Below are 27,530 nucleotides of genomic sequence, written 5' to 3'. Positions count from 1 at the left end.
CAAGAAGGAAATACCACTTCTAATATGTAAGAAGATAAGAAGGGTAGCATAGCATTTCCTCCAGCCACAATTCTGCTCAGTGCATATTATATCATATAAAAAAGGGGCAACAAGAGATGTTTGACAGAATGGAAAATATGCAGGATTCCTCCTAGATGGAATAACAAAAGAGTGCCATTACCAGAAAGCTCTCATGCAACTGATTATAACCAAAGCTATGATTCATTGAACTTGCCTTAACTATTATAAGTCCTTACGACGAGGTAAGGCAACAACTTACACATCACAGGAACAAATTAATCAGCCATGCGTTGCAAAATGGGAAAACACCAAGGAGGGTCACTGTCCATACTTGTCATGCGGACCTAATACACATAATATTTCCTTCTGCCTCGGATATCTAATCGGACTCATCTAACAATAACAACAACAATTGCGACCATTACGACCACAACAGCAGCCACCTCGTACATTCTCTTTGCATAACTTGTGGTAGTCCTTCATCGTTCTAATTATCACATGAGCTATCCAGTTGCCAATACCACTTCCCTCGAAGATTATTGGGTTCTCATCATTTAAGTTGATATCCAGTGGAAAACCATCCACAAATCCAGAGCTCTCCGCTCCGCATATCCATTTCCTAATCTCTTGAAGACCATATAGAATACAGCTTTTTAGGGTGATACCGAAAAACCAACCTACATTTTGGATCAGGGCGTTAAGCCGGGCACGATCCTGCACGTAGTTGGAGCCCAAGATAAGAAGGATTATCAAGGAAACAGCCGCAGGCTTGTTCATCGTTCTTTTGGCCTTTATTAGGATGTAGTTAAGTGAGGGACATCAGAGGCAGCGACCTGCACAGAGAAAAAGAAATCTTGCATTAATTCTGAGGCCACTGCCATTTGTTTTGGTGCTTGGTTCAAACCATAACTTTCAAAATATAACGACAACAAAACTACATATTATTCTTAAATCCCTACAAACTCTAAGCTCCCTGGTTCGTCGTGGGCTTTGGAGAACATGGGGCCCACACTGTTAACCTTCCTTACCAACACGTATGGCCCATTACAAGTGATGTGCATACCTGGTCTAGAGAGAAGTAGTCATATCTGTATAAGAAAAGTTGGGGAAAGAGAGGTATGCGTGTGAAACACGGGCGAGAGAGCCGAAGGCAAAGAAATCGAGGGGATGTGGCGGCAGGGGCAAGCTTGGCCTCCGTTGGAGGCGCCACAACCGGGGGTGATGCATTGTGGGCGGCGGCGGGGTGGCCAGTGGGAGCGTGGTTAGAGGCGGGTCAGTGGTGTGAAGACCGGCACGGTGGTCATGCGGGAGTTGCAGCTGCGCACCCGCATGCTGGGGCTGCGCAGACACATGTCTAATATGTGCTGGGTGCTGAGAGATTGAAGAGATTAATACTGATATGATTGAGAGATTGAGAGCCAGACACGGGGAGGTTGAGGCTTTGTTTGGTGGGACAGATCGGTTTCTCTTTGTATGGCGTGGTAGCCTAATTAGCTTGATTTGTTTTGTTTTGGTTTGTTTGTTTGAGCGCTTGTGAGTCTGTCCGAGTCTGTCCAACCAGTGAAAAGAGTTTTGATAGTTATTCTTTAGTGTGCCTAATTAGGTGCAGGTTAGACGGCTTGCCGTTCATGTGCAGTGCAGCTTGATAAGATAACTGTCGGGGGGTGAACCCGAGGCAGCCAACGGAACCCGGAACCTTTTCGAAAACAACAGGGCCAGCATCGCTACTCAATCCGGCTCACGCTTGGCCGGGTTGCTTAACCCGGCCAAGCCCCTCGACCCGACCGAACTCTTCGACCCGGCCGGACTCCTCAACCCGGCCACAACTGCCGGCACAAGGCGGCCGAACCCGGTGTCGTGGTTCTAAGTCTGACAGTAAGAGAGGGGTAGGAGAACGGAGCATGATCTATCGAGATGCATATGGGTGACACGGTGGTTTTAGCGAGTTCGGGCCTCTCACGGTGGAGATAACAACCCTACGTCTCGTGCTCCGGAGAGGCTTTGTTTTATCTAAGTATATATCCGGAGATTACAATATGTGTGTGTGAGAGAGGAACGGATCCCCATGCCTGAGCTAAGTCATGAGACTAATGGTGAAAAGAGAGAGAGGTGGAAGAAAAAGCCCCCCCAAGTCTAGTGGTGGGGGGTGGCTTATATAGAGTGCGCCACCCCCTCACCTCCTATGTTACAAAGTGGGGTATGAATGCCATAATGCCAGCCCGCTATTAAGCCCTCACTATTAGAAAGATGCCGACTGCCTTGCTGCCTGCTGGTCTTCGTATATCCGAGTGAGTCGTACGGTCGAGTGGTGAACCGTCATCCGAGTGGATGGTATGTTGCTTGGTCGAGTGGATAGTATGCTGCTTATCCGAGTGGATAGTGTGTCTGTATGAAATTGACCTGGACCCACATGTTGTGTGGACCCCATGCTTCATGATATTTCGACCCTTCGTGGGCCTACCTGTTATGTATATCCCCAACATTAGCCCCCGAATCGATTGCGATTTTGCAGAACGAGTTGGTGTAAGACACAGTTTGGTCCGAGTGATTACAGAAATACTCGGTACATGTCGCCGCGCTTTCAGACAACCAAGGTTTGAACAAAATCTCAATGGATTCCGGCACCATGCTTCCCGACTAATCGAGGTAAGTGTCTGTGAGGAGCAACTTGGTGACATTCGTTCATCTCTCGGGAGAGGTTTAACTCGTGATCTGAGTATGGGCGTGTCATTAAATCCGTGCAACCAGATTGACACATGGACTGCTCTTTTAGAGAGATGCCATTCTTATCCCGGAGGAACGTCAATACGAGTCGGTTTCAGATCCACACTTGTGAGTTTCACACTTTGAGTCCTAGAAGAAGGCTCAAAACAGGTCCATGGAGGAGCGTTAAACTCGCCTTATAGAATATTTTTTTGGAGTGATTTGGAGCTGGGCCTACATCGAGTAACTGATTACTCGGAATTTCTTCACGCCTGGAACGTGTCTTTTTTGTTGTTTGGCCGTCACTCGGGTTGGGCGGACCGTTCCGAGTGGATACCATTCCAGTGGGGGCACGCTGAGTGCACCCACTGGGTGTAGTCCCCGAGACTGCCGTCGACTGCGGGCAGTCGGCGGGAGTCTTAGAGCCTGTCTTTTTGTTGTTGTTCATCACTCGGACTGGTCAGGCCGTACCGAGTGGAGATTACTCCAGTGGGGGCACGCTGAGTGCACCCACTGGGTGTAGTTCCCGAGACCGCCGTCGACTGCGGGCAGTCGGCGGGGGTATGAGAGAACTAAAACTCTTCTTAGCTGGTACTGATCGAACTTGTTCTTCTCTGACTCGGAGGTCGAGTAATACTGGAGATGGGTTTGCATCGAGCAAAATGTTTCTTTCTGAGTTCTCTTCCAGTGGGGGCACGCTGAGTGCACCCACTGGGTGTAGTCCCCGAGCCTCTGTCGGACTAGATGAGTCTGGCAGAGGGTTTAAGTCTCTCGGTAAACCTCCAGGCAGTTGGCACAGCAAATATCTTTGTCTGGAATTGAATCAATCGGATGGATGCGTAACGAGGTGGTTGTACGAACGATGTTCGACGAGTAAGGTAGCATGTACGATTCAGTGATGGTGCTTCATTTTTACCCTTTTGCATGAAAGGGGTATTTATCCAAGTGGATGTGCTTCACTTATAGATCTTCGGCGAACCGAGCATGTATGGTCAGAAGAATATTCCTGATGTGATCAACAGGTTGACCAAATGGGCGTAACCTCTGAGGGTGACATGGCCAACTACCGTGCGTAGCCCCCGAGTGATGCTCGAAGGAGGTAAACTTGCTACAGAGTGTGATATGAGGTTTGACCATATGAGTAACTTAGCCATTCCCGTGTTGGGGTGTAGAGGTAAAGACATGTCCAACTGATGGTGACGCGCGAGGCGGCAGAGGGGCGATGATGTGTACAACCGAGTGACGATGCACGGAGCGGTCGAGTGGTGAAGACGCGCGCAACCGAGTGGCGACGCGTGGGGCGGCCGAATGGTGATGACGTGTGAAGTGGTCGAATGTAGGACTACATATGTAGCCAAGTGAAGATGCACGGGGCAGCCGAGTGGTGAAGACGTGCACAACCGAGTGGCGGCGCACGAAGCGGCTAAGGCGAAGTCGTGTGTCACCGGACGGTGAAAATGGTCCTCGGAGGACTTAGTCGAATGCTTTCGAAGCTTATGTAGTGACGAGTTTGGTGTGGTTGCGACGCAACAAGACCGTCGTGACAACTGAGTCTGAGTAGGAAAGAAGATGGTGTGCAGAGCATCTGGGTGATTATAAAACTTGTCCAAGTGGCGGATCGAATGCACTTGTTGAAGTGAAGGATCTGACTGGTGATGAAGTACTCGACCACTCAGGCGAGTGTCATTTCAAATGAGGTGCAGCCCCCGAGTGCGGCGTAGCCCCCGAGCATACTACAGGCTTCGACAACGGACATGCCGGACTATGAGAAATATAGTCTTGAATGGATGATTTGCAATTCATCGAGTCGGATTTGGGTAAAGATAAGGAGAAGCTTCCGAGTGATGCTCGAAAGAGGCAAACTCGCAAAAGAGTGAAGTGTGAAGTTTAATTATGAAAGGGACTTATCTGTCTCATGCCCGACGAGGTCTATATCATTGATACGATGAAGAGAATTTCATAGAGGGGTTGGTCGGACGTGTTTGAAGTCAACAGAGGGACAAGGTCAGTGTTGTGGTGCGCTAGGATCAGTATGGTGACCGAGTCCGAGCAGCGATGAAGTTGGCGCGTAAGGCTGTCGAGTGATCGCGTAACTTGTGTAAAAAATGGCACAAGTCAACACAATAATTTCTTGAGGAAATTTGATGTGTGCTGAAATGATTTGTGTGAATAACACCCATAGACACCCGCTGGGAGTGCAAGGGGCTTGCTGGTTAACCAGCAAGAGTCTGAAAGACCGAAGGATCCGTTCGAACTTGTCGAAGCGGCGGATCCGACTGAACTCATTGGGATACTAGCTCAAATAAAACGGAAGTGTAGTGTTTCGACTGAGTTGCAGCCCAGGAGGACCGATGCAAACTCGAAATGAAGAACGATACCTGGTGTTCGTAAATGATGTATGCGAAAAAATGGAAGTTGGACTTGGGAGTCACATAACCAGTACTAAGCAAGTATGTGAAAATAAGCAACCGAGCGTAGAGGTACACTTGGTGGCGTGGCCTCCGAGTAAACGTGATGTGTGAATTACGGAATACTCGGGAAGACGAAAATAACAGAATGTAAAATGACTTAGCTGTCTGAAGGCGCGCGGGGCGGCCGAGTGGTGATGAGGTGACCAACCGAGTGGCGATGCACGGGACGGCCGAGTGGTGATGAGGTGACCAACCTTAGTGGCGACGCGCGGGGCGGCCGAGTGGTGATGAGGTGACCAACCGAGTGGCGACGCGCGGGGCGGCCGAGTGGTGATGAGGTGACCAACCGAGTGGCGACGCACGGGGCGGCCGAGTGGTGATGAGGTGACGAACCGAGCGGCAACGCACGGGGCGGCCGAGTGGTGATGAGGTGACCAACCGAGTGGCGACGCACGGGGCGGCCGAGTGGTTATGAGGTGACCAACCTGTTGGCGACGCACGGGGCGGCCGAGTGGTTATGAGGTGACCAACCTGGTGGCGACGCACGGGGCGGCCGAGTGGTGATGAGGTGACCAACTGAGCGGCAACGCACGGGGCGGCCGAGTGGTGATGAGGTGACCAACCGAGCGGCAACGCACGGGGCGGCCGAGTGGTGATGAGGTGACCAACCGAGAGGCGACGCACGGGGCGGCTGAGTGGTTATGAGGTGACCAACCTGTTGGCGGACGCACGGGGCGGCCGAGTGGTTATGAGGTGACCAACCTGGTGGCGACGCACGGGGCGGCCGAGTGGTGATGAGGTGACCAACCGAGTGGCGACGCACGGGGCGGCCGAGTGGTGATGAGGTGACCAACCGAGTGGCAACACACGGGGCGGTCGAGTGGTGATGAGGTGACCAACCGAGTGGCGACGCACGGGGCGGCCGAGTGGTTATGAGGTGACCAACCTGGCGGCGACGCACGGGGCGGCCGAGTGGTTATGAGGTGACCAACCTGGTGGCGACGCACGGGGTGGCCGAGTGGTGATGAGGTGACCAACCGAGTGGCGACGCACGGGGCGGCCGAGTGGTGATGAGGTGACCAACCGAGTGGCAACACACGGGGCGGCCGAGTGGTGATGAGGTGACCAACCGAGTGGCGACGCACGGGGCGGCCGAGTGGTTATGAGGTGACCAACCTGTGGCCGGCCCGTGGAGTGGGCCGAGGCGACGCACGGGGCGGCCGAGTGGTGATGAGGTGACCAACCGAGTGGCGACGCACGGGGCGGCCGAGTGGTGATGAGGTGACCAACCGAGTGGCGACGCACGGGGCGGCCGAGTGGTTATGAGGTGACCATCTGAGTGGCGACGCACGGGGCGGCCGAGTGGTTATGAGGTGACCAACCTGTATCGTGTTTTTAAACTTAGGCGAGTACTGGACTGCATCTAAGCCCCCGAGTGGGAGGGTTGCTCTCCACTCGGTAGGATTTTTTGAAACTTAGGCGAGTACTGGACTGCAGCTAAGCCCCCGAGTGGGAGGGTTGCTCTCCACTCGGCAGGATTTTTTTGAAACTTAGGCGAGTACTGGACTGCAGCTAAGCCCCCGAGTGGGAGGTTTTCTCTCCACTCGGTAGGATTTTTTTGAAACTTAGGCGAGTACTGGACTGCAGCTAAGCCCCCGAGTGGGAGGGTTGCTCTCCACTCGGTAGGATTTTTTGAAACTTAGGCGAGTACTGGACTGCAGCTAAGCCCCCGAGTGGGAGGTTTGCTCTCCACTCGGTAGGATTTTTTTTGAAACTTAGGCGAGTACTGGACTGCAGCTAAGCCCCCGAGTGGGAGGGTTGCTCTCCACTCGGCAGGATTTTTTTGAAACTTAGGTGAGTACTGGACTGCAGCTAAGCCCCCGAGTGGGAGGGTTGCTCTCCACTCGGTAGGATTTTTTTAAACTTAGGCGAGACGAATTCGCAACTAAGTCACCCACTGGGGGATTGAGAGCATATAAAAAGAATAACAATCATTTATGAGATTGTAAAAACTGTGTCGCGGGGTTACCGAGTGGTGATGAGGTGACCAACCGATTGACGAGGCCCGGAGCGGTCGAGTGGTGATGAGGTGACCAACTGATGCGAGGCGTCCGAGTGACGTAGACGCGTCCCGCAGAGTGGCGACGCGCGGAGCGTCCGGATGATGTAGACGTGTGCCGCGGAGTGACGATGCGTGGGGCATCCTGGTGAAGTAGAGGCGCGTGCTGCAGTGGCGACGAGCGAGGCGTCCGAGTGACGTAGACGCGTCCCGCAGAGTGGCGACGCGCGGAGCGTCCGGATGATGTAGACGCGTGGCCCGGAGTGACGATGCGCGGGGCGTCCTGGTGAAGTAGAGGCGCGTGCCGCAGTGGCGACGAGCGAGGTGTCCGAGTGACGTAGACGCGTCCCGCAGAGTGGCGACACGCGGAGCGTCCGGATGATGTAGACGCGTGGCCCGGAGTGACGATGCGCGGGGCGTCCTGGTGAAGTAGAGGCGCGTGCCGCAGTGGCGACGAGCGAGGCGTCCGAGTGACGTAGACGCGTCCCGCAGAGTGGCGACGCGCGGAGCGTCCGGATGATGTAGACGCGTGGCCCGGAGTGACGATGCGCGGGGCGTCCTGGTGAAGTAGAGGCGCGTCACCGTTCGAGAGCCGAGCCGTTCTTGGAACAAAGGTGATGCGGACCGGCCGCCGTAACTGCCGCTGTTGTTGTCGATGATGTTCTGGATGTTAGCCGACCAAGTAGTACCAGGCGAACCGGCCGAGTGAACCCATGGGCTTCACAGTCGAGTGAGTGCAGTCCGAGTGGAGTTCCTCATCCGAGTGCACCCGCTGGTCCGAGGAAATCACAACTGTGCTGCGATCTGGTCGGTGTGGAGCTGGCTGGGCAGGCCGACGCGGAGTGCTGGGCTTGGAGGCCTCGGTGAGGTTTGGCATGGATGTGCCCACAAGCACTATCCCATTTGATGGAGGTGGGCGGCTTCATCGCTTGCAGGCAGACCGAATCCAAAGCGCGTGGGGGAAGTTTGTCCACGTCTAGTGCCGAATTAATCTGATCAGCCATGGCGGCGGCAGTTTTTGGCGCGGATCCATCACAAGGTGAGGTGGCTGAGATGAATCCGAGTGCGAGGCTGCGTGCGGGCGGAGACCCGGTGGCTCCCGTCATGTTGTGATCAGAGACGTGGGCAGCCTCGACATTGGTGCTGCGTCCGGTCCGTGCACCCACCGCCGCGGTTGTCGCCGCGTGGTTGGCGAGGGACACCGTAGAATGGCGATGCGCGGGCCGCTGAGTGATGAAGACGCGTCCAGCTGAGCAACGGTGCACGGGCAGCTGAGCGATGAAGACGCGTCCAGCGACGACGCATAGGCGGCCGAGTGAACTAGGGTCCATGGCCTAGTGAACTTGAGTCTGCATCCGATTGGATTCATCTGTGTGAACTCTGGACGAATCGGGTTCGCAGCTGTCTGAGAGGAAGATTCATCGGGTGACCCTGCAAGTTACTAGCAAGCACGGCCAGGAAATTCAAGGCCTGATGGTCAGTCATACATGCATGCATGCACGAATTAACTAGGGTCCGCGGCCTAGCAATCAGATAAGTGGCGTTAGTAATCCATTAATTGGCCGCTTAATGAGGCAGCCAATTAATTTGACGTTGGAGATCACCACGCCCTTCCGTTGCCTGTACACCGCATTAACCTGCATGCAGGTAATCAAGGAGGAGATGGCCCACTCACCTTGCATGGTTAAAGGAGAAAGGAAAACCATGGCCAGCAAACGGCGATGGAGCGAAGAACCGCGCACCCGGAGGAGCGACGGGCGGATCCGCGCGCGTGCCACAGCCACCACGCTGGAGAAGCTGACGAGGGAGGATGAGCAGCTGGCCGCAGTCCAGTCGCGGGTCGACGCAGCCATGGGCGAGGCTGACGCGAGCGCTGGTGATCGTGCTTCACTGCTCGGGGAGCCGGAGCCGTGCGCCGGTCGGAGTCGTGCTTCGACACCCGCGGAATTTGGCGGATTGCCGGCAGCAGCGCCTTGTCGCCCGAGGAACTGGGTCGACCGCCGGCCGTCGTGCTCAGCCGGTCGGGGAACCAGGCCGAGCTTTAGCGGTTGTGTGTGTGCGGGCACTCGGCGATGGCGTCGCAGATGAGTTCGCAAATGATGATGAGCGGACGACGACGCTTTATCGTCCAGGAGCCGAGCCACCAATCGAAACAAAAGGAGGTGTCCTTTTGTATAAGCTCGTGTGCATACATAAGAAGAATAAACCATTGTTAGATCATTGTAATGTTTGATTGTAAAGAGGATAAGTTTGAGATGAGCAACTCCCTGATCCTTTTGTAGGAGCATTTTATCCTCCTGTAAATGGAGTGATGTCCGGAACATCCTGGATCAAACCCTCCATTGAGGATTGTTGATCGACGGACAAAGATCGAAGAAATAAAACCATTTGCATCATGGCTCGATAGACACCATGCCCCACGGTGGGCGCCAACTGTCGTGGTTCTAAGTCTGACAGTAAGAGAGGGGTAGGAGAACGGAGCATGATCTATCGAGATGCATATGGGTGACACAGTGGTTTTAGCGAGTTCGGGCCTCTCACGGTGGAGATAACAACCCTACGTCTCGTGCTCCGGAGAGGCTTTGTTTTATCTGAGTATATATCCGGAGATTACAATATGTGTGTGTGAGAGAGGAACGGATCCCCATGCCTGAGCTAAGTCATGAGACTAATGGTGAAAAGAGAGAGAGGTGGAAGAAAAAGCCCCCCCAAGTCTAGTGGTGGGGGTGGCTTATATAGAGTGCGCCACCCCCTCACCTCCTATGTTACAAAGTGGGGTATGAATGCCATAATGCCAGCCCGCTATTAAGCCCTCACTATTAGAAAGATGCCGACTGCCTTGCTGCCTGCTGGTCTTCGTATATCCGAGTGAGTCGTACGGTCGAGTGGTGAACCGTCATCCGAGTGGATGGTATGTTGCTTGGTCGAGTGGATAGTATGCTGCTTATCCGAGTGGATAGTGTGTCTGTATGAAATTGACCTGGACCCACATGTTGTGTGGACCCCATGCTTCATGATATTTCGACCCTTCGTGGGCCTACCTGTTATGTATATCCCCAACACCCGGCACACCAAGACTTCTCCAACAAGCCAGCTCCCTCTTTGCGTGTTCCTCAACCTGGCCTCGGGTCAGCTCTCGTCCCATCCCGGCCGTACGATGGGACGAGTCTCCATTCACGGATGAGCAAGGCCACAGTGACCCGCCCATGCCTCTGGTCAGCCGGGGCGTGGCAACAGTGCCCCACCTACCCGCTGACCAGGGCCAGCATGGCAACAGTGCACCTGTCGTCACTGCTGACGCCAACAAGCGGCGACCTAACGGAGCGCCACTGTAGAGACTCAACCCGGCCACTCCCTAACGATCGACAAGACGACAAACAGTGCCTCTAGGCATGTGGGGCCCGTGCCCGGAGAACCCGGCGAGTCCTGACACCCGGCGGGTCCCAGCACCGGCTTCCCGGACACTGACAAACCGGACCCACGGCCTTGTAACATTACCATTGTATCCCAGGGGTTGGCCTATAAAACCCCCTAGGAGCCCTCATGCATGCGGGCAACTCACACGCACGACGAGAACCGTAGCGAACACCAGATCAACTAAACTAGCCACCCACCAGGAGTAGCCTAAGCCTTAGCCTGCCTTCCTTCTTCCTCGATACAGCTCTAGGAGCAACTCTGTACTGTTACACATAAACCATACTCGGCAGGACTAAGGGTGTTATCTCTCCGAAGAGCCCCGAACCTGGGTATGTCTTGCGTCCCGCGCTCGCTCTTGATGACCTCGCCTCTGGAGCCCACCAGTGCCCTCGAGCCTTCTTCTCTCTTTAGCCATCCCTTGGCATCTGCCGTGCGCCCACCATGACAGTTGGCGCCCACCGTGGGGCAGCTCGAGGTCCTGGCCGGAAGCATGCTCCAGACGGGGCTCCCCTCCGACTCCGACGAGCCCGTCACGCTGGCGGACGATGTCATCGACGCGCTCGCCGCCTCCTTCGCCACGCTGCGCATCTTCGATGCGCCCGCGGCCGACGAGTACCCTAGCGAGGTACTTGACTTCTCCGACTCCCCCTTTCCCTCGGCGGCAACGCTCCTGCCGGGGCAATGGACCTCTGTGTGGAGGTCTTCATCACCGACACCGGTGCCTCCTCCTCGTCCAGCGGATCGGGCCGGCTCGCCCAACCCGTTGCGCGCCATGATGCAGAGCCTTCGCGTCCCCATCGCCACCGACGTCGACGCCTCCAACATCGCCGATGCCCGGACTTGGGTCGAGGAGGACCGCTAGCGCCTGGTGGACCTGACCGAGACGCTCGCCGCCACGCAGCGTCGCCTGGACTCCGCTCAGCTGGAGCGCAACGCTGCCTACGGCTTCACGCCTGCCGAGGCCGAGCCAAGCCGGGTCGCCGACATACGGACCCGGGGCGTCGCGATCGGCCGCGCCTTCGGCGCCATCCCCCGTCTACGAAATTCCCGTGAAGAACATGCATGCCGCCCAAGCGGCTGTAGTCGGCCTGCATCAGCTTGCGGGCGAAGAGCTGAAAGACCGCCTGAAGCGGGTGAACGACCTCCTCGATGCGGCCAACGCGCAGCAGGACCGCCTCAACCAACTCGCCAAGCCGGCTGGATCCAGCTCCGCCCGCGCCGACGGTCCCGGCGACCAGCAGAACACAGCGTCTTCACCACCCGGCAAGGCGCACTCCGGCTGTAGCCGGACCGGGCGCAACCCCGCCCCGACGATTGCCGGCAGCTTGGGTGACAAGACGGCCCTGGAAGATCGGCGCCGTCATGACCCTCCCCTGCAACCCGACCGACGTCCGGCTTTGGTCGACCTGGCCCGTGGCGCGGTCGCCGGCCGGCTGGGCCCGCGCGGCATCAACGACACCAACGCCCGCCACCGCCTCGACCGGCTCGCCCTTTCCCTGGAGCTGGAGGAGAGCGGCGCTGTCGGGCCGGCGTGCTTCGGCGCACGCATCCAGGACGAGCCCTTTCCCAAAGGGTTCACGCTCCCCCGTGACACCCTCAAGTACAACGACACCGTCAAGCCGGAGGACTGGTACACCACCGCCATCGGCATCGCGGGAGGCAACCACTGGCTCGTCGTGCGCTACGCGCCGCTCATGCTCCAGTGGTCGGTCCGCACATGGTTGAACAGCTTGCCGGTGGGCAGCATCAATGCGTGGGTCGATTTTGAGCAAGCCTTCGTACGCAACTTCACCGGGACCTACCGGCGACCCGACCGTCCCAACCAGCTCGTCGTGTGCATGCAGGGGCCGATGGAAACCGGCCGCGAGTACCTTGCACGCTGGACCGAGCTCCGGAACAGCTGCGAGGGCGTCCATGAAGTCCAAGCAATCCAGTACTTCGTCAACGGGTGCCGAGATGGTACCCTCCTCAAGCACAAGCTCTTACACTCCGAGTCGGCCACCATGGCCGCGCTCATGGTGACAGCGGACAAGTACGCCAACGCCGACTCCGCCATGAAGATCCAGGTGGCGTTGGACGAAGCCGGCAAAGCAAAGCCGGTTCCCCCTTCCGAAGCCGGTCGGCGAAGGCAGCCGGCAGCAGCACAACCAGCAGAACAACAAGCGCAAGGCCGACCAGCCGGCCCAGCGCTACGACAATCGGCTTGTCACGGCCGCCGAGCATGCGCCCGCGGCCGACCCGGCCGCCAAACGCCGGCAGACCGGCAAGACGGTGTGGCGGCCCGCCATGAGTTTCAAGGAGATGCTTGACACTCCCTGCAAGCATCACAGCGGCGCAAGGCCATCCACACACACGCTTCGGCAATGCGCCATCACCAAGCGCCTCATGAGGGGCGACATCCCGCCTCCTCCGGCCCCGGCTCCGGGAGCGGGGCAGCCGCCTCTGCCTCCTCCGCCTGGCGGCGCGAAGCGCGACGACGTCTATCCTGCCCAGAACGCGACCTACGTCGTCTTCACCAGCCTCGGTGACGACAAGCGTAGCGAGCGCCTGCTCCGGCAGGAAGTGAACATCGTCATCCCGGCCAAGCCGGAATACATGCACTGGTCGGAGCGCCCGGTCACTTGGACTCCGGAAGACCACCCGGCTGTCATGCCGAACCCAGGTGGCTACGCCCTCGTCCTCAACCCCACCATCGTCGCGCCTCGGTGAACGTACAAGTTCTCCCGGGTTCTCATCGACGGCGGCAGCAGCATCAACATCCTCTACCGCGACACCATGACTAAGCTCGGCCTCGAGGCCAAAGACCTGGAGCCGACCCGGACGATCTTCCACGGCATCGTTCCCGGCCTCTCTTGCTCTCCGATCGGCCGGATCCGGCTCGACGTCCTGTTCGGCACCAGCGACCACTTCCGACACAAGCCGCTCTGGTTCGAGGTGGTGGATGTGTCTAGTGCGTACCATGCGCTACTGGGCCGGCCCGCGCTCGCCAAGTTCATGGCGGTCCCCCACTACGCTTACCTAAAGATGAAGCTGCCGGGTCCGAAGGACCTCATCACCATCGCTGGCGATTATCGCAAGTCCCTGGAGTGCACCCGAGATGGCGCCAAACTGGCCGAGTCGCTGGTCATAACCGAGGAGCGGCGCCACCTCGACCGAATCGTCGCCCTAGCCAGCGAGATGCTGGCCGTGCCGATTCCGGCCGAGGAGCCGGCCGACGAGGCCTCGTTCAAGCCCTCCAAGGAAACCGAGAAGGTGAAGCTGAACCCGAAAGATCCAAGCTGCAGCAAGTACGTTGTCGTAGGCACCCGCCTCGACAGCAAATAGAAAGGCGAGCTTGTCGACTTCTCCGTGAGAATCGGGATATTTTCGCATTGACCCCAAAGGACATGCCGGGTATCCCGAGAAAGTACGCCGAGCACAAACTCCACGTCCGCAAGGACGCCAAGCCTGTCCGCCAACCCCTACGACGTTTCTTCAGAGGAGAAGAGAAGAACCATTGATGAAGAGGTCGCCAAGCTTCTGGCGGCCGGCTTCATCATGAAAGTGTTTCACCCCGAGTGGCTGGCCAAACCAGTCCTCCTCCTGAAGAAGAACAAGACCTGGCGCATGTGTATTGACTACACCAGCCTAAACAAGGCCTGCCCCGAGGATCCGTTCGCCCTCCCGCGGATCGATCAAGTCATCGACTCCACCGCCGGCTGTGAGCTCCTGTCCTTCCTGGATGCTTACTCCAGCTATCACCAGATAAAGCTGGACTCGGCCGACACCCTGAAGACGTCCTTCATCACGCCCTTTGGGGCGTACTGCTACATCATCATGTCGTTCGACCTGAAGAACGCCGGCGCCACCTTCCAGCACTGCAGTCGTCGACCCGGCCGCCGTCATCCTCAACCCGGCCGCCGCCGTCCCCAACCCCGGCTCGGGGGCTGCCGCCCCGGAACCCGCCATGGTGGCCGTCTTCGCCGTGGTGACGGCTCCATCATGGGCCCTGCCCATCTTGAGTTTCTGGAGAACGGGTTCTCCCCATGGACGAGACCAAGGCCCGGCAAGTGCAGCGGCGGGTGTCCACCTACATCATCAACAACGAGCTCGTCAAGCGCAGCTCCACCAGCGTGTTCCAGCGTTGCGTCGAGCAGGACCAGGGCATTGAGATCCTCCTCGACATACACTAGGACGAGTGCGGGCACCACGCTGCTTCATGATCCCTGGTGGCCAAGGCTTTCCGCCATGGTTTCTACTGGCCCACGGCCCTTCAAGACGCCGAGTCGCTTGTCCTCAAGTGCGAGGGATGCCAGCGCTTCAGCAAGCGCAGCCACCAGCCGGCCTCGGCACTCCAGATCATCCTAATCGCCTGGCCTTTTGCGGTCTGGGGACACGACATGGTGGGGCCCTTCAAGACCGCCCGCGGCGGCATGACGCATTTGCTGGTAGCAGTGGACAAGTTCACCAAGTGGATTGAAGTACGACCGATCAAGAAGCTGGACGGGTCGACAGCCGTCCGGTTCGTCAAAGACATCGCGGTACGCTACGGCATGCCGAACAGCATCATCACGGACAACGGCACCAGCTTCGCCAAGGGCGCGGTCGTGCAATACTGCTCCGTCTCCGGCATTCGCCTCGACCTGGCTTCCGTTGCACATCCGCAGTCCAACGGCCAGGTCGAGCGGGCCAACGGCCTCATCCTATCTGGTATCAAGCCGCGGCTCATCGAGCCGCTCATCCGCTCGCCCGGCTACTGGCTCGACGAGTTGCCGGCCGTCCTCTGGAGCCTCCGCACCACGCCAAACTGGTCGACCGGGTTCACCCCGTTCTTCCTCGTCTACGGAGCCAAAGCCGTCATCCCGATTGACGTCGAGTTCGACTCGTCGCGCGTTGCGATGTACACGCCTCTTGGCGCTAAGCCGGTCAGCCATCTACCAGCAAGGCCTGAGGCACTACCACAACAAGAAGATCAAGCCCCTCGCATTTCATGAGGGAGACCTTGTCCTCCGACTCGTCCAGCAGCAAGCCGACCAGCACAAGCTGCCCCCCATGGGAGGGCCCCTTCATCGTCAGCAAGGCATTGTGCGACCGCAGCGCCTACTACCTCATCGACGCCCGCAAGTCAAACAAGCGCAAGAAAGACACTGCCGGCGAAGAAACGAGCCGGCCATGGAACGCAGAACTCCTCCACCAGTTTTACAGTTAGCTGTGTGCACAGCCTTTTGTAATCGTATGAAAACCATGGAGTCCTCGAACGACGCTCGAGGGCTGCCCTTTTCGACCAAGCTATTGTGTCTCCCGCACTTGTGCATTTTTTCTCTCTTAAATCTACCCCACCACCGATTCGACTTGCTCGACCCGGGGGCTCGGGGGCTGGCCGGCTTGGTCGCCACCCCCCGCCTTCCTTAGTGGTTCCTGACGCATTGAGGTCGTCGCGGCCCTCCACTTCGCCCTAGGCCACAGAACCAGCTTCGGCTGTCGGCTAGCAAGCACAACGGGCCAAAGCACCAGCGCACCACGAATACTAAGTCAAGGACCGCCAGATTGCCCAACCCGGCCCCGCCACTTTAAGTTACCGCGCCAACCGGCTTCGCCGGATTGTCGCCAGCTGGCCCAGTGGGTGTTTCGCTCGCGCTCAACATTTTGAAAGCCTAAATACCGCACGCTCCTCTCAAAGACCGAACTCCTTGTCACGGACTGGAGCCTCGGCCGTCAGACTCGCAGGGGGGAGCCCAAGAGGGGAAAGTCGCAAGAAAACGGCTCAAAAGACAAAAGGCAAAAACGCAAGCACCCACGAAATATATACATCACAAATTTAAAAGACAGGCCCAAGGCCAGAGTTCATTACACCCGAATACCCCCAGTGGGTGGGTGGACCTACTACCTAATGGAAAGCTCTACTAAGTTAAACAGGACAGCTTCAAGCACCCCCAGCACCGGGTCGCGCAGCTGCCGACTCCCCCTCGGTGGCCTCCGGGTTCGCCGAGGTGCCGGTGTCTTCCTCCTCGGCATCTGCGTCGCCGTAGACACCCGTCTCCTCGGAGCTGCCCTCCGGGTCGTTCAGAAGCAGGCCGCGGTCGTCAGCAGGCACGACTCCGCCGTCTTGCCCGCTCCGGCTGGAACTCATCGTGAAAAGCGAACCCGGCAATGTAGCTGGCCCGGGCGCGATCCGTCCGGCCTCTGCCCGCAGCTGGTTCTCCGCGCTGGCTCACTAGCCCATCAATGCATCCAGCGACAGATCCGGATGCCAAGACATCGCAAACCTGAGCGCCATCTCAGCGCCGGCACGGGCGGCAGAAACGCGCCACTCGTGGAGCCGGCCCGGGCCCGCGTCCAACCACCGCGACAACCGCGTGAAGTTGTTTGGCGCAAGGGAGCCCGGCCATAGGGCCGCCATCATCACTACGCCAGCCTCAGTGAGCCGCCCCATCTGCTCGCCCAAGTCTCGCAGATGAGCCTCGGCGGCGGTCACGATATCCGGGAAGGTCCAAGCCACCTGCGGGTCGGTCCCGGAGCCGACCACTCCCTGCGGGTCTCGCTGAAAGCGCACGGCTTCCTCCGCCAGCTGGCACGTCTCCGGGAAGGCCCCTGTCAAGAAGTAGAGCAAGTCAGAACAATCACCAAGGAAAAGAAGCCAGGATTCCAGCCCGGCAGAACCCAAGGAAAGCACTTACTGGGGAAGGACTCTTCCAGGTGCTACGCTTCAAGCAACGTACCGCGCCGCTCCCTGGCAATGGTGCGGTCACGCTCCTGGAGCGTCTTCTCCAAGTCGGCCACCTTGGCAAGGGCCGCCTCCAACTCGGCGTCCTTGGCCTCGGCCGCCTTCTCGGACTCCTCGCGGCGACGGGTTTCCCCCTGACGGTCCTGCTCCGCCGCGGCCACCAGCGCCTTCAGGAGCTCCACCTCGGCCTGGAGATGGCCCTTGTCGTCGGCCAGCTTGCCGCGTTGCTCATCAGCCTCGGCAAGGGCCCGCTATGCCTCCACGACCTTGGCGGCTTCCGCCTTGAGACGCTCCACCTCGGCCTCAAGACGGCTCTTGTCGCCCACCAGCCGCTCCTGCAGCTGGCTGGCATCATCAAGCGCCAACCGGGCTCCTGTCGCCTCCGCCTTCGCCTTCGCCACCTCGGCCTCAAGCCGGCCGGCATCGGCAACAAGCCGGTCGTAATGGAAGCCGGCTCGAAACAGTTGGGTCTTCCGAGACAACACCTCGGCTGCAAAAGAAAAACTTAGAAACAAAGGACCACTTTAAGATTCAACCCAACTACTATGCAGTTGGCCCGAATCTCGGGGGCTACACCCAGTGGGTGCGCTAGCGCGCCCTCACTAAAAGCAGCACACAAGAAAAATACCTGCGGAAAGGCGGAGCTCCTCCTCCTTGGCGGCAAACTACTCCTTGAGTTGTCGGTGCTTGTCCAGGAGCCGGTTGAAGACGCTGACTCGGTAGGAATCCAGTTGCTGCAAGAAGCGATGATCAGCGCAAGATGACAGTTTAAGATTCGACCCAACTACTACGTAGTTGGCCCGAATCTCGGGGGCTACACCCAGTGGGTGCGCTAGCGCGCCCCCACACAGAAGAAGCAGTAAAAAAGAAAAACAGAGGACAAGGGAGAACTTACGAGCACGGCGCGCTCCAACTCCCGCGTCTGCTCCACCTCGGCCTGGGCGAAGGCCTGGATCCTGTCCGTCCGGCCCCGCAGGCGCCGGCTCATGGCGGCCATCGGCGCCTCCTCCTGGGTCAGGGGCCCGAAGAATACCTCACTGGTCCCGCCTCAAGCCGGCTGCGACCCGGCGACCCGGCGTCCCCCTGGCCTAGGGACCAGGGTGTACTCTCCGCTGACCGCCTCTTCCGCGGCCGGCGCCTTCTCCGGCACCCTCGCTGGCTCAACAGCCAAAGTGGCCTGCGGCGCCACCACCAGCAGTGCCCCGCCCGGCAGCGCCCGAGGCGCTCCCTCCAGCGCCATCCGTGGCACCTCCTCCAAGACGGCGTCGTCGCCGCCTCCCTCAACCCCCGCCCAGGCCGATCATATGGATGCCAGATGGCGTTCAGAAGCACCTCCTGCGTCGCGTCGGGACGAACAAGAAGATGGGCGGTAGCAAAGTATGGAGACCAGGGACTCACCACGGGCACCGGGTTCGCCTGGCTGTACGAAGACTTCCCGAACTCCCAGTCGTCCCGCAGCCCGGCCTTGGAGATGTCGTTGACCCAACGGGCGACCTGGTCCGCCCCCAGGCGCAAGTTCGACATGCGGTTGGGGTCCTGGAGTCCGGCCATCTGACCGATGATGTGGGTGTGCTGCTGCAGCGGCAACACCCGACGCCTGATGAAAGCGGTGTTGAGGTCGGTCTCAGTGAGCACCTCCCGCTCCCTCATCTCTGACACCCTGGCACAGATTGAGCACCTCCTGTGACAGGTGCCGGGGATAATAGCCCCAGTTCTGTTTCGCCCGCGACAGCGCGTCGACGAAGGGCGGCAGGTTGATGCGGTCCGCGCCAAGGTTGCGGACGCAGGAGTTGTGCCACTTCTTGGCAGAGTCCTCCAGCGGCATCTTGGGGTAGTCAGCGCCCGACCGCTTGTAGATGACGGCGGCCGCGCAGTCGGACATCTCGCCGACCTTCGGCCCCTGCTACTACAAGGAGAAGAAGCGCACCCAGAGATCAATTGAGGGCTCGACCCCCAGGTACCCCTCGCAGAGGGTGACGAAGCCAGAGAGTTGCACGATGGCGCCCGCGCCAAGATGATGGGGCTGGAGCCCGAAGAACTCCAGGAAGTTGCGGAAGAAGCTGCTCGCAGGAAGGCCGAACCCGCGCTTGGAGTGCGGGTAGAACACCACGCGCTCGGTGCCCTTGGGCCGCGGCTCCCGCTCGCCCTACGGCAGGCGCACGGCGACCTCCGTCTCCCCCGGCAAGCGCCTGGTGGTGCGGAGATACGTGATGTCATCCGTGGTGACGGTCGAGCCCATCCACGAGCCCGAGGGAAGCGCCATCGGCGAAGACATAGAAAAGGAATGCAGAAGAGTGGCGACGGAGCTTTGCTCGGAGCGGCGGGTGTCGCAGCGCACGGCGGTCGCAAGGAGCAGAGAGAGGATGAAGAGGCAGGGGAGCGCGAGCGAGAATGACTTCCGCCGCTCCCCTTCCCCCCAATTTATAAGCCACGGTTCGAAACGTGGGGAAGTAGGATCGTTTGCGCTCGCCCCTCCCACTCCCCCGCAATAAGTGCGCACGTACGCACGCAATAACTGCCTCGAGAATGGCAACCGACTCGCGGACGCTGCAATAAATCCGCACGCATGGGCCGAGGGTGCGGGGCGGCGAAGCACGTCGCCCTGTCCTGTCGCGCGCGTGGCCTGTCAGGCCCCTCCGGCTTCCAGGCGCCACGTGGCGCCCGCACGAAGCCCAAAAGATTGCCTCAAGATTCGATCAACTCCTCGGTTTCCCACCTCCGCTGGGATGCCGCGATCCGGCTTCTGGAAGCCGGCACACAGTGGGTGTTGCCGGACCCGGCGGTCGCAAAATTCACCTCCTCAGGGGGAAAACTGCGAAGGCCCTCCCACCCGAAGATGGCGGACCTTCACAACTTCGGGGACTACTATCGGGAGGATGAATCCCGGGCAGGCAACGGAACCCGAATCCTTCTTGAAAACAACGGGGCCAGCATCGCCCCTCAATCCGGCTCACGTTTGGCCGGGTTGCTCAACCCAGCCAAGCCCCTCAACCGGGCCGAACTCTTCGACCTGGCCGGACTCCTCAACCTGGCCCCAACGGCCGGCACAAGGCGGCCGAACCCGGAACACCAAGACTTCTCCAACAAGCCATCTCCCCCTTTGGCGTGTTCCTCAACCCGGCCTCGGGTCAGCTCCCGTCCTATCCCGACCGTACAATGGGACGAGCCTCCATTCACGGTGAGCAAGGCCACAGTGACCCGCCCATGCCTCTGGTCAGCCGGGGCGTGGCAACAGTGCCCCACCTACCCGCTGACCAGGGCCAGCATGGCAACAGTGCACCCGTCGTCACTGCTGACGCCAGTAAGCGACGACCTGACAGAGTGCCACTGTAGCAGACTCAACCCAGCCACTCCCTGACGATCGCCAAGACGGTAAACAGTGCCCCTAGACATGCGGGGCCCGCGCCCGGAGAACCCGGCGGGTCCCAGCACCGGCTTCCCGGACACTGACAACCCGGCCCCATAGCCTTGTAACATTGCCATTGTATCCCTGGGGGGTTGGCCTATAAAACCTCCCAGGAGCCCTCATGCATGCGGGCAACTCACACGCACGACGAGAACCATAGCGAACACCAGATCAACTAAACTAGCCACCCACCAGGAGAGGGAGCAGCCTAAGCCTTGGCCTGCCTTCCTTCTTCCTCCATACAGCTCTAGGAGCAACTCTGTACTGTTACACATAAACCACACTCGGCAGGACTAGGGGTGTTATCTCTCCGGAGAGCCCCGAACCTGGGTATGTCTTGCGTCCCGCGCTCGCTCATGCCGACCTCGCCTCTGGAGCTCACCAGTGCCCTCGAGCCTCCTCCTCTCTTTAGCCATCCCTTGGCATCTGCCGTGCGCCCACCACGACAATAAACCTGGATAGATTCCATACTTCATCCATCGACCTTTTCTTCTACAAATATGACTAGTTCTCTCTAATATGTACGATGGCTTAGCAAGACAGTGAATTATTTAGCTTTTATGCCAACTTATCACAGAATAAAATCGGCAGAGCAGACCCCTGGTGCAGTCCATTTTTCATGCATTGCAAAAGAAATATCTACAAATATTGCATATTAATCCTAATACTTGACAGATCACATGCAAGTATTATGATTAATATGCAATATTTGCAGATATTTCTTTTGGAATGCATGAAAAATGGACTGCGCCAGGGGTCAGCTTTGAGCCCTTATCTTTTTTGCTTTGGTGATGGATGAGGTCACAAGGGATATACAAGGAGATATCTCATGGTGCATGCTCTTTGTGGATGATGTGGTGCTAGTCAATGATAGTCGGACGGGGGTTAATAGGAAGCTAGAGCTATGTTGACAAACCTTGGAATCGAAAGGTTTTAGACTTCATAGAAGTAAAACCAAGTACATGAGGTGCGGTTTTAGTACTACTAGGCATGAGGAGGAGGTTATCCTTGATGGGCAGGTGGTGCCTCAGAAGGACACCTTTTGATATTTGGGGTCAATGCTGCAGAAGGATGGGGATATTGATGAAGATGTGAACCATCAAATCAAAGTTGGATGGATGAAGTGCGACAAGCTTCTGGCGTTTTCCGTGACAAGAGACTGGCACAAAAGATAAAAGGCAGGTTCTATAGGACGGCAATTCAACCCGCAATGTTGTATGGCGTCGAGTGTTGGCTGACTAAAAGGCGACATGTTTAACACTTAGGTGTGGCGGAGATGCGCATGTTGAGATGGATGTGTGGCCACACAAGGATGGGGTCCGGAATGATATACGAGATAGAGTTGGGGTAGCACCGATTGGATAGAAGCTTGTCCAACATCATATGAGATGGTTTGGGCATATTCAGCGCAGGCCTCCAGAAGCTCCAGTGCATAGCGGACGGCTAAAGCGTGCAGATAATGTCAAGAGAGGACGGGGTGGACCCGAAGAACTGGAGTAGGCATCTTGATCAAGAAGAGCCTCAAATATGGAGTGGTAGACGTCAAGAAACGTGTGGACCGGATTATCTTGGTCAAGCTGGTAGTTGGGACTTAGTTCTCAATGTTATCAGCGTGTATGCCCCGCAAGTAGGCCACAATGAGAAAACCGAGAGGGAGTTCTGGGAAGGCCTGGAGGACATGGTTAGGAGTGTACTGATTGGCGAGAAGATCTTCATAGGAGAATACCTCAATGGCCACATGGGTACACATCTAACACATGTTTTGAAGGGGTGCATGGGGGCTTTGGCTATCGCATCAGGAATCAAGAAGGAGAAGATATCTTAAGCTTTGCTCTAGTCTACGACATGATCGTAACTAAGACCCTCTTTAAAAAGAGAGAATCACATCTAGTGACTTTTAGTAGTGGTCAACACTCTAGCCAGATTGATTTCATCCTCTCGAGAAGAGAAGACACGCGTGCGTGCCTAGATTGTAAGGTGATACCTGGAGAGAGTGTTGTCCCTCAGCATAAGCTTGTGGTTGTTGACTTCCGCTTTCGGATTCATGTCCGGCGGGATAAGCATGCCAAAGTCGCTAGAACGAAGTGGTGGAAGCTCAGGGGGGAGGTAGCACAGGCGTTCAAGGAGAGGGTCATTAAGGAGGGCCCTTGGGAGGAAGGAGGGGATGCGGACAATATGTTGATGAAGATGGCGATTTGCATCCGTAAGGTGGACTCAAAGGAGTTTGGAGTGTCCTGGGGAAGTAGAAGCAAAGCTAAAGATACCTGGTGGTGGAATGATGATGTCCAGAAAGATTGTTTCAGACGCCTATACTTGTATAGGAGTGCAAACAATATAGAGAAGTACAAGATGGCGAAGAAGGCTACAAAGAGAGCTGTGAGTGAAGCGAGGGGTCGGGCATATGAGGACCTCTACCAGCAGTTAGACACGAAGGAAGGCGAAAGGGACATCTATAAGATGGCCAAGATCCGAGAGAGAAAGACGAGGGATGTTGACCAAGTCAAATGCATCAAGGACGTTGCAAACCAGCTCCTAGTGAAGGATAAGGAGAATAAGGGTTTGTTTGGGACTGCTCTGCTTCATCAAAATCAGTTTCAGTCCACTAAATTCACACTGGAGCAGTTACATACAGAAGTTGTAGCACTACAAAAGAAAATGTTTGGCTTCCATCTAGCTCCAGCTTCAAGAATAGGAAATTTGGTGGAAAGGATCTATTTGATTGGATGAGAGGGGGAAACGAAGGTGTATCCACTTACTGGTGGCGGTGGTGGGTAATTTCCCCCCAACTCCAGCTTCTAGAGTTTTTTGAAGCACCCCCTGAAGAGCTTCATACAAAACTAGGAGTTGTACCCCAACTTCTAGTTTTTTTGCGGAGTGGCGTATCATGGAGCTACCCCGTTTGGCTTGTGTTTTCTGAAGCGGAGCTGAATTTTAGGGAGCAGAGCAGTCCCAAACAGCCTCTAAGCATATATGGCGGGAGTACTTCGACAAGCTGTTCAATGGGGAGAATGAGAGCTCTACCATTGAACTGGGCGACTCTTTGATGATACCAGCAGGCGTTTTGTGCGGCGGTCTGAGGTCAAGGAGGATTTAAAAAGGATGAAAGGAGGCAAGACGATGGGCCCTAATTGTATCCCCATTGAGGTGTGGAGAGGCCTCGGGGAATAGCGATAGTATGGCTAACCAAGCTTTTCAATCTCATTTTTCGAGCAAACAAGATGCCAGAAGAATGGAGACTGAGTATATTAGTATCAATCTTCAAGAACAAGGGGGGTGTTCAGAGTTGTACTAATTATCGTGGAATTAAGCTGATGAGCCATACAACGAAGCTATGGGAGAGAGTTACTGAGCACCGCTTAAGAAGAATGACAAGCGGGACCAAAATTTAGTTTGGCTTCATGCCTGGGAGGTCGACCATGGAAGCCATTTTCTTGGTACGACAACTTATGGAGAGATATAGGGAGCAAAAGAAGGACCTGCATATGTTGTTCATTGACTTGGAGAAGGCCAATGATAAGATACCACGGAATGTCATGTCGTGGGCCAACACAAAGTTCTAGCAAAGTACATTACCCTCATCAAGGACATGTACGATAATGTTGTGACATGTGTTTGGACAAGTGATGGCAACACTGATGACTTCTCGATTAAAATAGGACTGCACCAGGGGTCAGCTTTGAGCCCTTATCTTTTAGTTTTGGTGATGGATGAGGTCACAAGGGATATACAACGAGATATCCCATGGTGTATGCTCTTTGCGGATGATGTGATGCTAGTCGATGACATGCAGACGCGAGCCAATAGGAAGTTAGAGCTATGGAGACAAACCTTGGAATCGAAAGGTTTCAGACTTAGTAGAGCTAAAATCGAGTACATGAGATGCGGTTTTAGTACTACTAGGCACGAGGAGGAGAAGGTTAGCCTTGATGGCAGGTGGTGCCTCAGAAGGACACCTTTCGATATTTGGGGTCAATGCTGCAGAAGGATGGGGATATGGATGAAGATGTGAACCATCGAATTAAAGTCGGATGGATGAAGTGGCGTCAAGCTTCTGGCATTCTCTAGGACGACGATTCGACCCGCAACGTTGTATGGCACCGAGTGTTGGCCGACTAAGAAGCGACACGTTCAACAGTTAGATGTGGCGGAGATGCGCATGTTGAGATGGATGTGTGGCCACACAAGGAAGGAGTCCGGAATGATGATATACGAGATAGACTTGGGGTAGCACCGATTAAAGAGAAGCTTGTCCAACACCGTTTGAGATGGTTTGCGCATATTCAACGCAGGCCTCCAGAAGCTCCAGCGCATGCGGACGGCTAAAGCGTGCTGATAATGTCAAGAGAGGTCGGGGTAGACCGAACTTGACATGGGAGGAGTCCGTAAAGAGAGATCTGAAGGACTGGAGTATCACCAAAGAACTAGCCATGAATAGGAGTGCGTGGAAGATTGCTATCCATGTGCCAGAACCATGAGTTGGTCGCGAGATCTTATGGGTTTCACCTGTAGCCTAACCCAACTTGTTTGAGACTAAAGGCTTTGTCGTTGTTGTATTAGGGAGGCCAACAAAGGCAAGCTACCCGTCTCCGTTGAATGTTCAATGATGTGCTATGGAAGATGGAGCCCGATGATGACCTACAAGCAACTATAAGTAGGGAAGCTGACGACTATGAGCGAACGGAAGGTGAATGTTTCTTGAAGCCATTGTCAATTAAAGACCACGACAAAAAGAGCCCTCATAAGTATAAATTTTATGGCAGCTTGTGTCTTCTTTTTCAACTCAATTATTCCATTAGTTGCTGGTTATTTTGGCCTTCTCTTTAATGTTGGACTTGCTGATTTTGTAGTTCTTTGGTGGAGTGCTTATGGTGGCCTTGCTTTTGACCTCCAAACTCTTGCAAAGCGAATCATTAGTCTATGGTGTTCAGCATCTGGCTGCGAGCGCAATAGGAGTGTATTTGCTCATGTAAGTAGCCATTAGTTGGCTAGTTTGATAGGCTAATTTCAGCAGCTTCTCGCATATTTGTGTGCTTGCAGATCCACACCAAAGGGAGAAACCGTCTAGAGTACAAGAGATTGAACAAGCTATCATATGTCTCCTACAACCGGAAAATTGAAGCTAGGTTTCAAAATCTGCGTGAGCAAGGCTCTAAATCAACGATACCTAATCCACTTGTCCTAGAAGAATTTCAATGGTATAATGAATGGGTTGATACCAATGCTGAAATGGTCCATGAACATCAAGCTCAAGTAATGGACGGTGAAACACCACTACTTTGGTCTCAAGTTGATGAAGCTATGGGTGCGCTGACTTCTCTAGCAAGTCGCAACTTCCCTAGGAGAGCTCATCCTGATCCTGGCGAGTCTATTGCACGACCCGTAGGCCCTTATATCACCTACACTCGGAACCACTCAGGAACAAGGCTAGTTGTGCATGATGAAGAGTTGAGGGCTGAATTAGAAGTGGCAGAATATGATCAAGACATGGAGAGCAACGATGAAGACGATGATGATTCACCAAATGATTAAGACGCCGATTTTCAGCTTGAAGACATGGATCTTGAGGCTTGATTGCACGGCTCAGTTTCTATATCCGTTAAAATTTGTTGTTCACTATTTTCTTTTACTCAACTTTTATGTAGCCATTTGCCTGCGCAAAGTACACTGAACTTGTACAAAACTGATCCTAGAGGAATTATGTTACTTTCCAAGGTGCGTCTGAACACAAGTTTGACTCAATGCTGCTTGGAAAGAGCATCAATACATTTTCTTTTAATGGGTTTGATAGAGTTATTTATCAAGACAAGAATAAAATCAGGTAGCAGTACAAGTTGCATTTTTATTCCTCTAAGGATGTCATCTAGGCATCTAGCATTATTGTTGAATTGCCGCTTCAGTTAAGTCATTGGTTTTAAAAAGGTATTATTATGATGAGAGTACAATTAAGTCTTTTTTTTACAATGTAGTATAATTAGGTTGGATTGTAAAAGTGCTGCCACTACATCTATTTTATAAATACTGCATTTAGCATCTGAAAATTATTGCTCTAATTCATGAAATTCACGAAGAAGAAGAAGAAAAACGGTGCGTCATCTTCTAGTTGAATTGTACTCATGCTACAACGAATTAATCCATACATTAAGGCTCATCCTCTATGCTCAACGGGAGAGGGGGGGGGGGGGGGGGCAGAAATTGAGAAGGCAGTAGACTCACGGGGTCACGGTGCTGCAACGACTTGATATCGTGCTGCGCAGTCTTGGTGATCGGTGGACGTACCGCGTGCGCCGTGCGCAGTCCTCGCCGTACGCGTTGCCTGCCTGATGCGGGCTGCAGCCGTGCCTGCCGAAATGCCGAGAACGCAGGGACGAGACGAGGCGCGAGGCTTGCGTGAGGGCGCGGGGGCAGCGGGCTGGCGCTCCGGCCTCCTCTCGGCTCCGGTACAGAGGTGCGGTAGGGTTAGGGACGGCTCCGCCGTTCTCTTCTGGTGCTCGGCTTCGGGGTGAGCTTGTGGGGTGAGGACTGAGGAGGGCAGGAGCAGGGGAGACAGGGCGCTGGGCTGGTACATCGCAATTGGGCCAGTTGGTATTTCTCCTTTTTCGTCCACGGCTGGCCCGGTAGCACTAGCAGCCCAGAAGCAGGATGGCTCGAAACTTCCGCTAGGGCGCTCCCGCCAAATCACCGGTTGAGGAGTACTTTCGTTATAACTATCATTTTCACCTGTTACTCAAAAAAAAAAAATCATTTCCACCTCCCTAGTTGCGACAAGTGGCGCGCTGCATGTGCGCCACTTGTCGCAACCCGGGAGTTTTC

The 27,530-nt window shown here is 55.9% G+C and overlaps 1 protein-coding gene across 3 annotated transcripts; it reads right to left on the bottom strand.

Moving 5' to 3' along the window:
- Window positions 1-206: 206 nt before the first annotated feature.
- LOC123111912 (uncharacterized) lies at window positions 207-27,262 on the bottom strand. 3 transcript variants are annotated; one of them, XM_044532792.1, is made up of 3 exons: window positions 18,210-26,882; window positions 17,943-18,048; window positions 207-854 (listed from the first exon to the last, which is right to left on the bottom strand). In XM_044532792.1, the coding sequence occupies exon 1, from the start codon at window positions 19,529-19,531 to the stop codon at window positions 18,329-18,331; it is 1,203 nt and encodes a 400-aa protein (XP_044388727.1). In that variant the 5' UTR covers window positions 19,532-26,882; the 3' UTR covers window positions 207-854; window positions 17,943-18,048; window positions 18,210-18,328. The 3 variants fall into 3 exon arrangements, 2 of the variants coding, with proteins under 2 accessions (XP_044388727.1, XP_044388728.1); XM_044532793.1 differs by lacking the exon at window positions 207-854 and adding an exon at window positions 14,870-17,804; XR_006454892.1 differs by lacking the exons at window positions 17,943-18,048; window positions 18,210-26,882 and adding an exon at window positions 26,934-27,262.
- Window positions 27,263-27,530: the final 268 nt, after the last annotated feature.

The sequence above is a fragment of the Triticum aestivum genome, chromosome 5B, assembly GCF_018294505.1.
Source record: "Triticum aestivum cultivar Chinese Spring chromosome 5B, IWGSC CS RefSeq v2.1, whole genome shotgun sequence".
Classification (NCBI taxonomy): Eukaryota; Viridiplantae; Streptophyta; class Magnoliopsida; order Poales; family Poaceae; genus Triticum; species Triticum aestivum.
Note: the sequence above shows the minus strand (reverse complement) of the source record. Positions and strands in the feature narration are given on the sequence as shown.

Excerpts from the sequence above, each read along its gene's own strand:
- LOC123111912 (XM_044532792.1), bottom strand. The coding sequence starts at position 19,531 with ATGACATCACGTATCTCCGCACCACCAGGCGCTTGCCGGGGGAGACGG.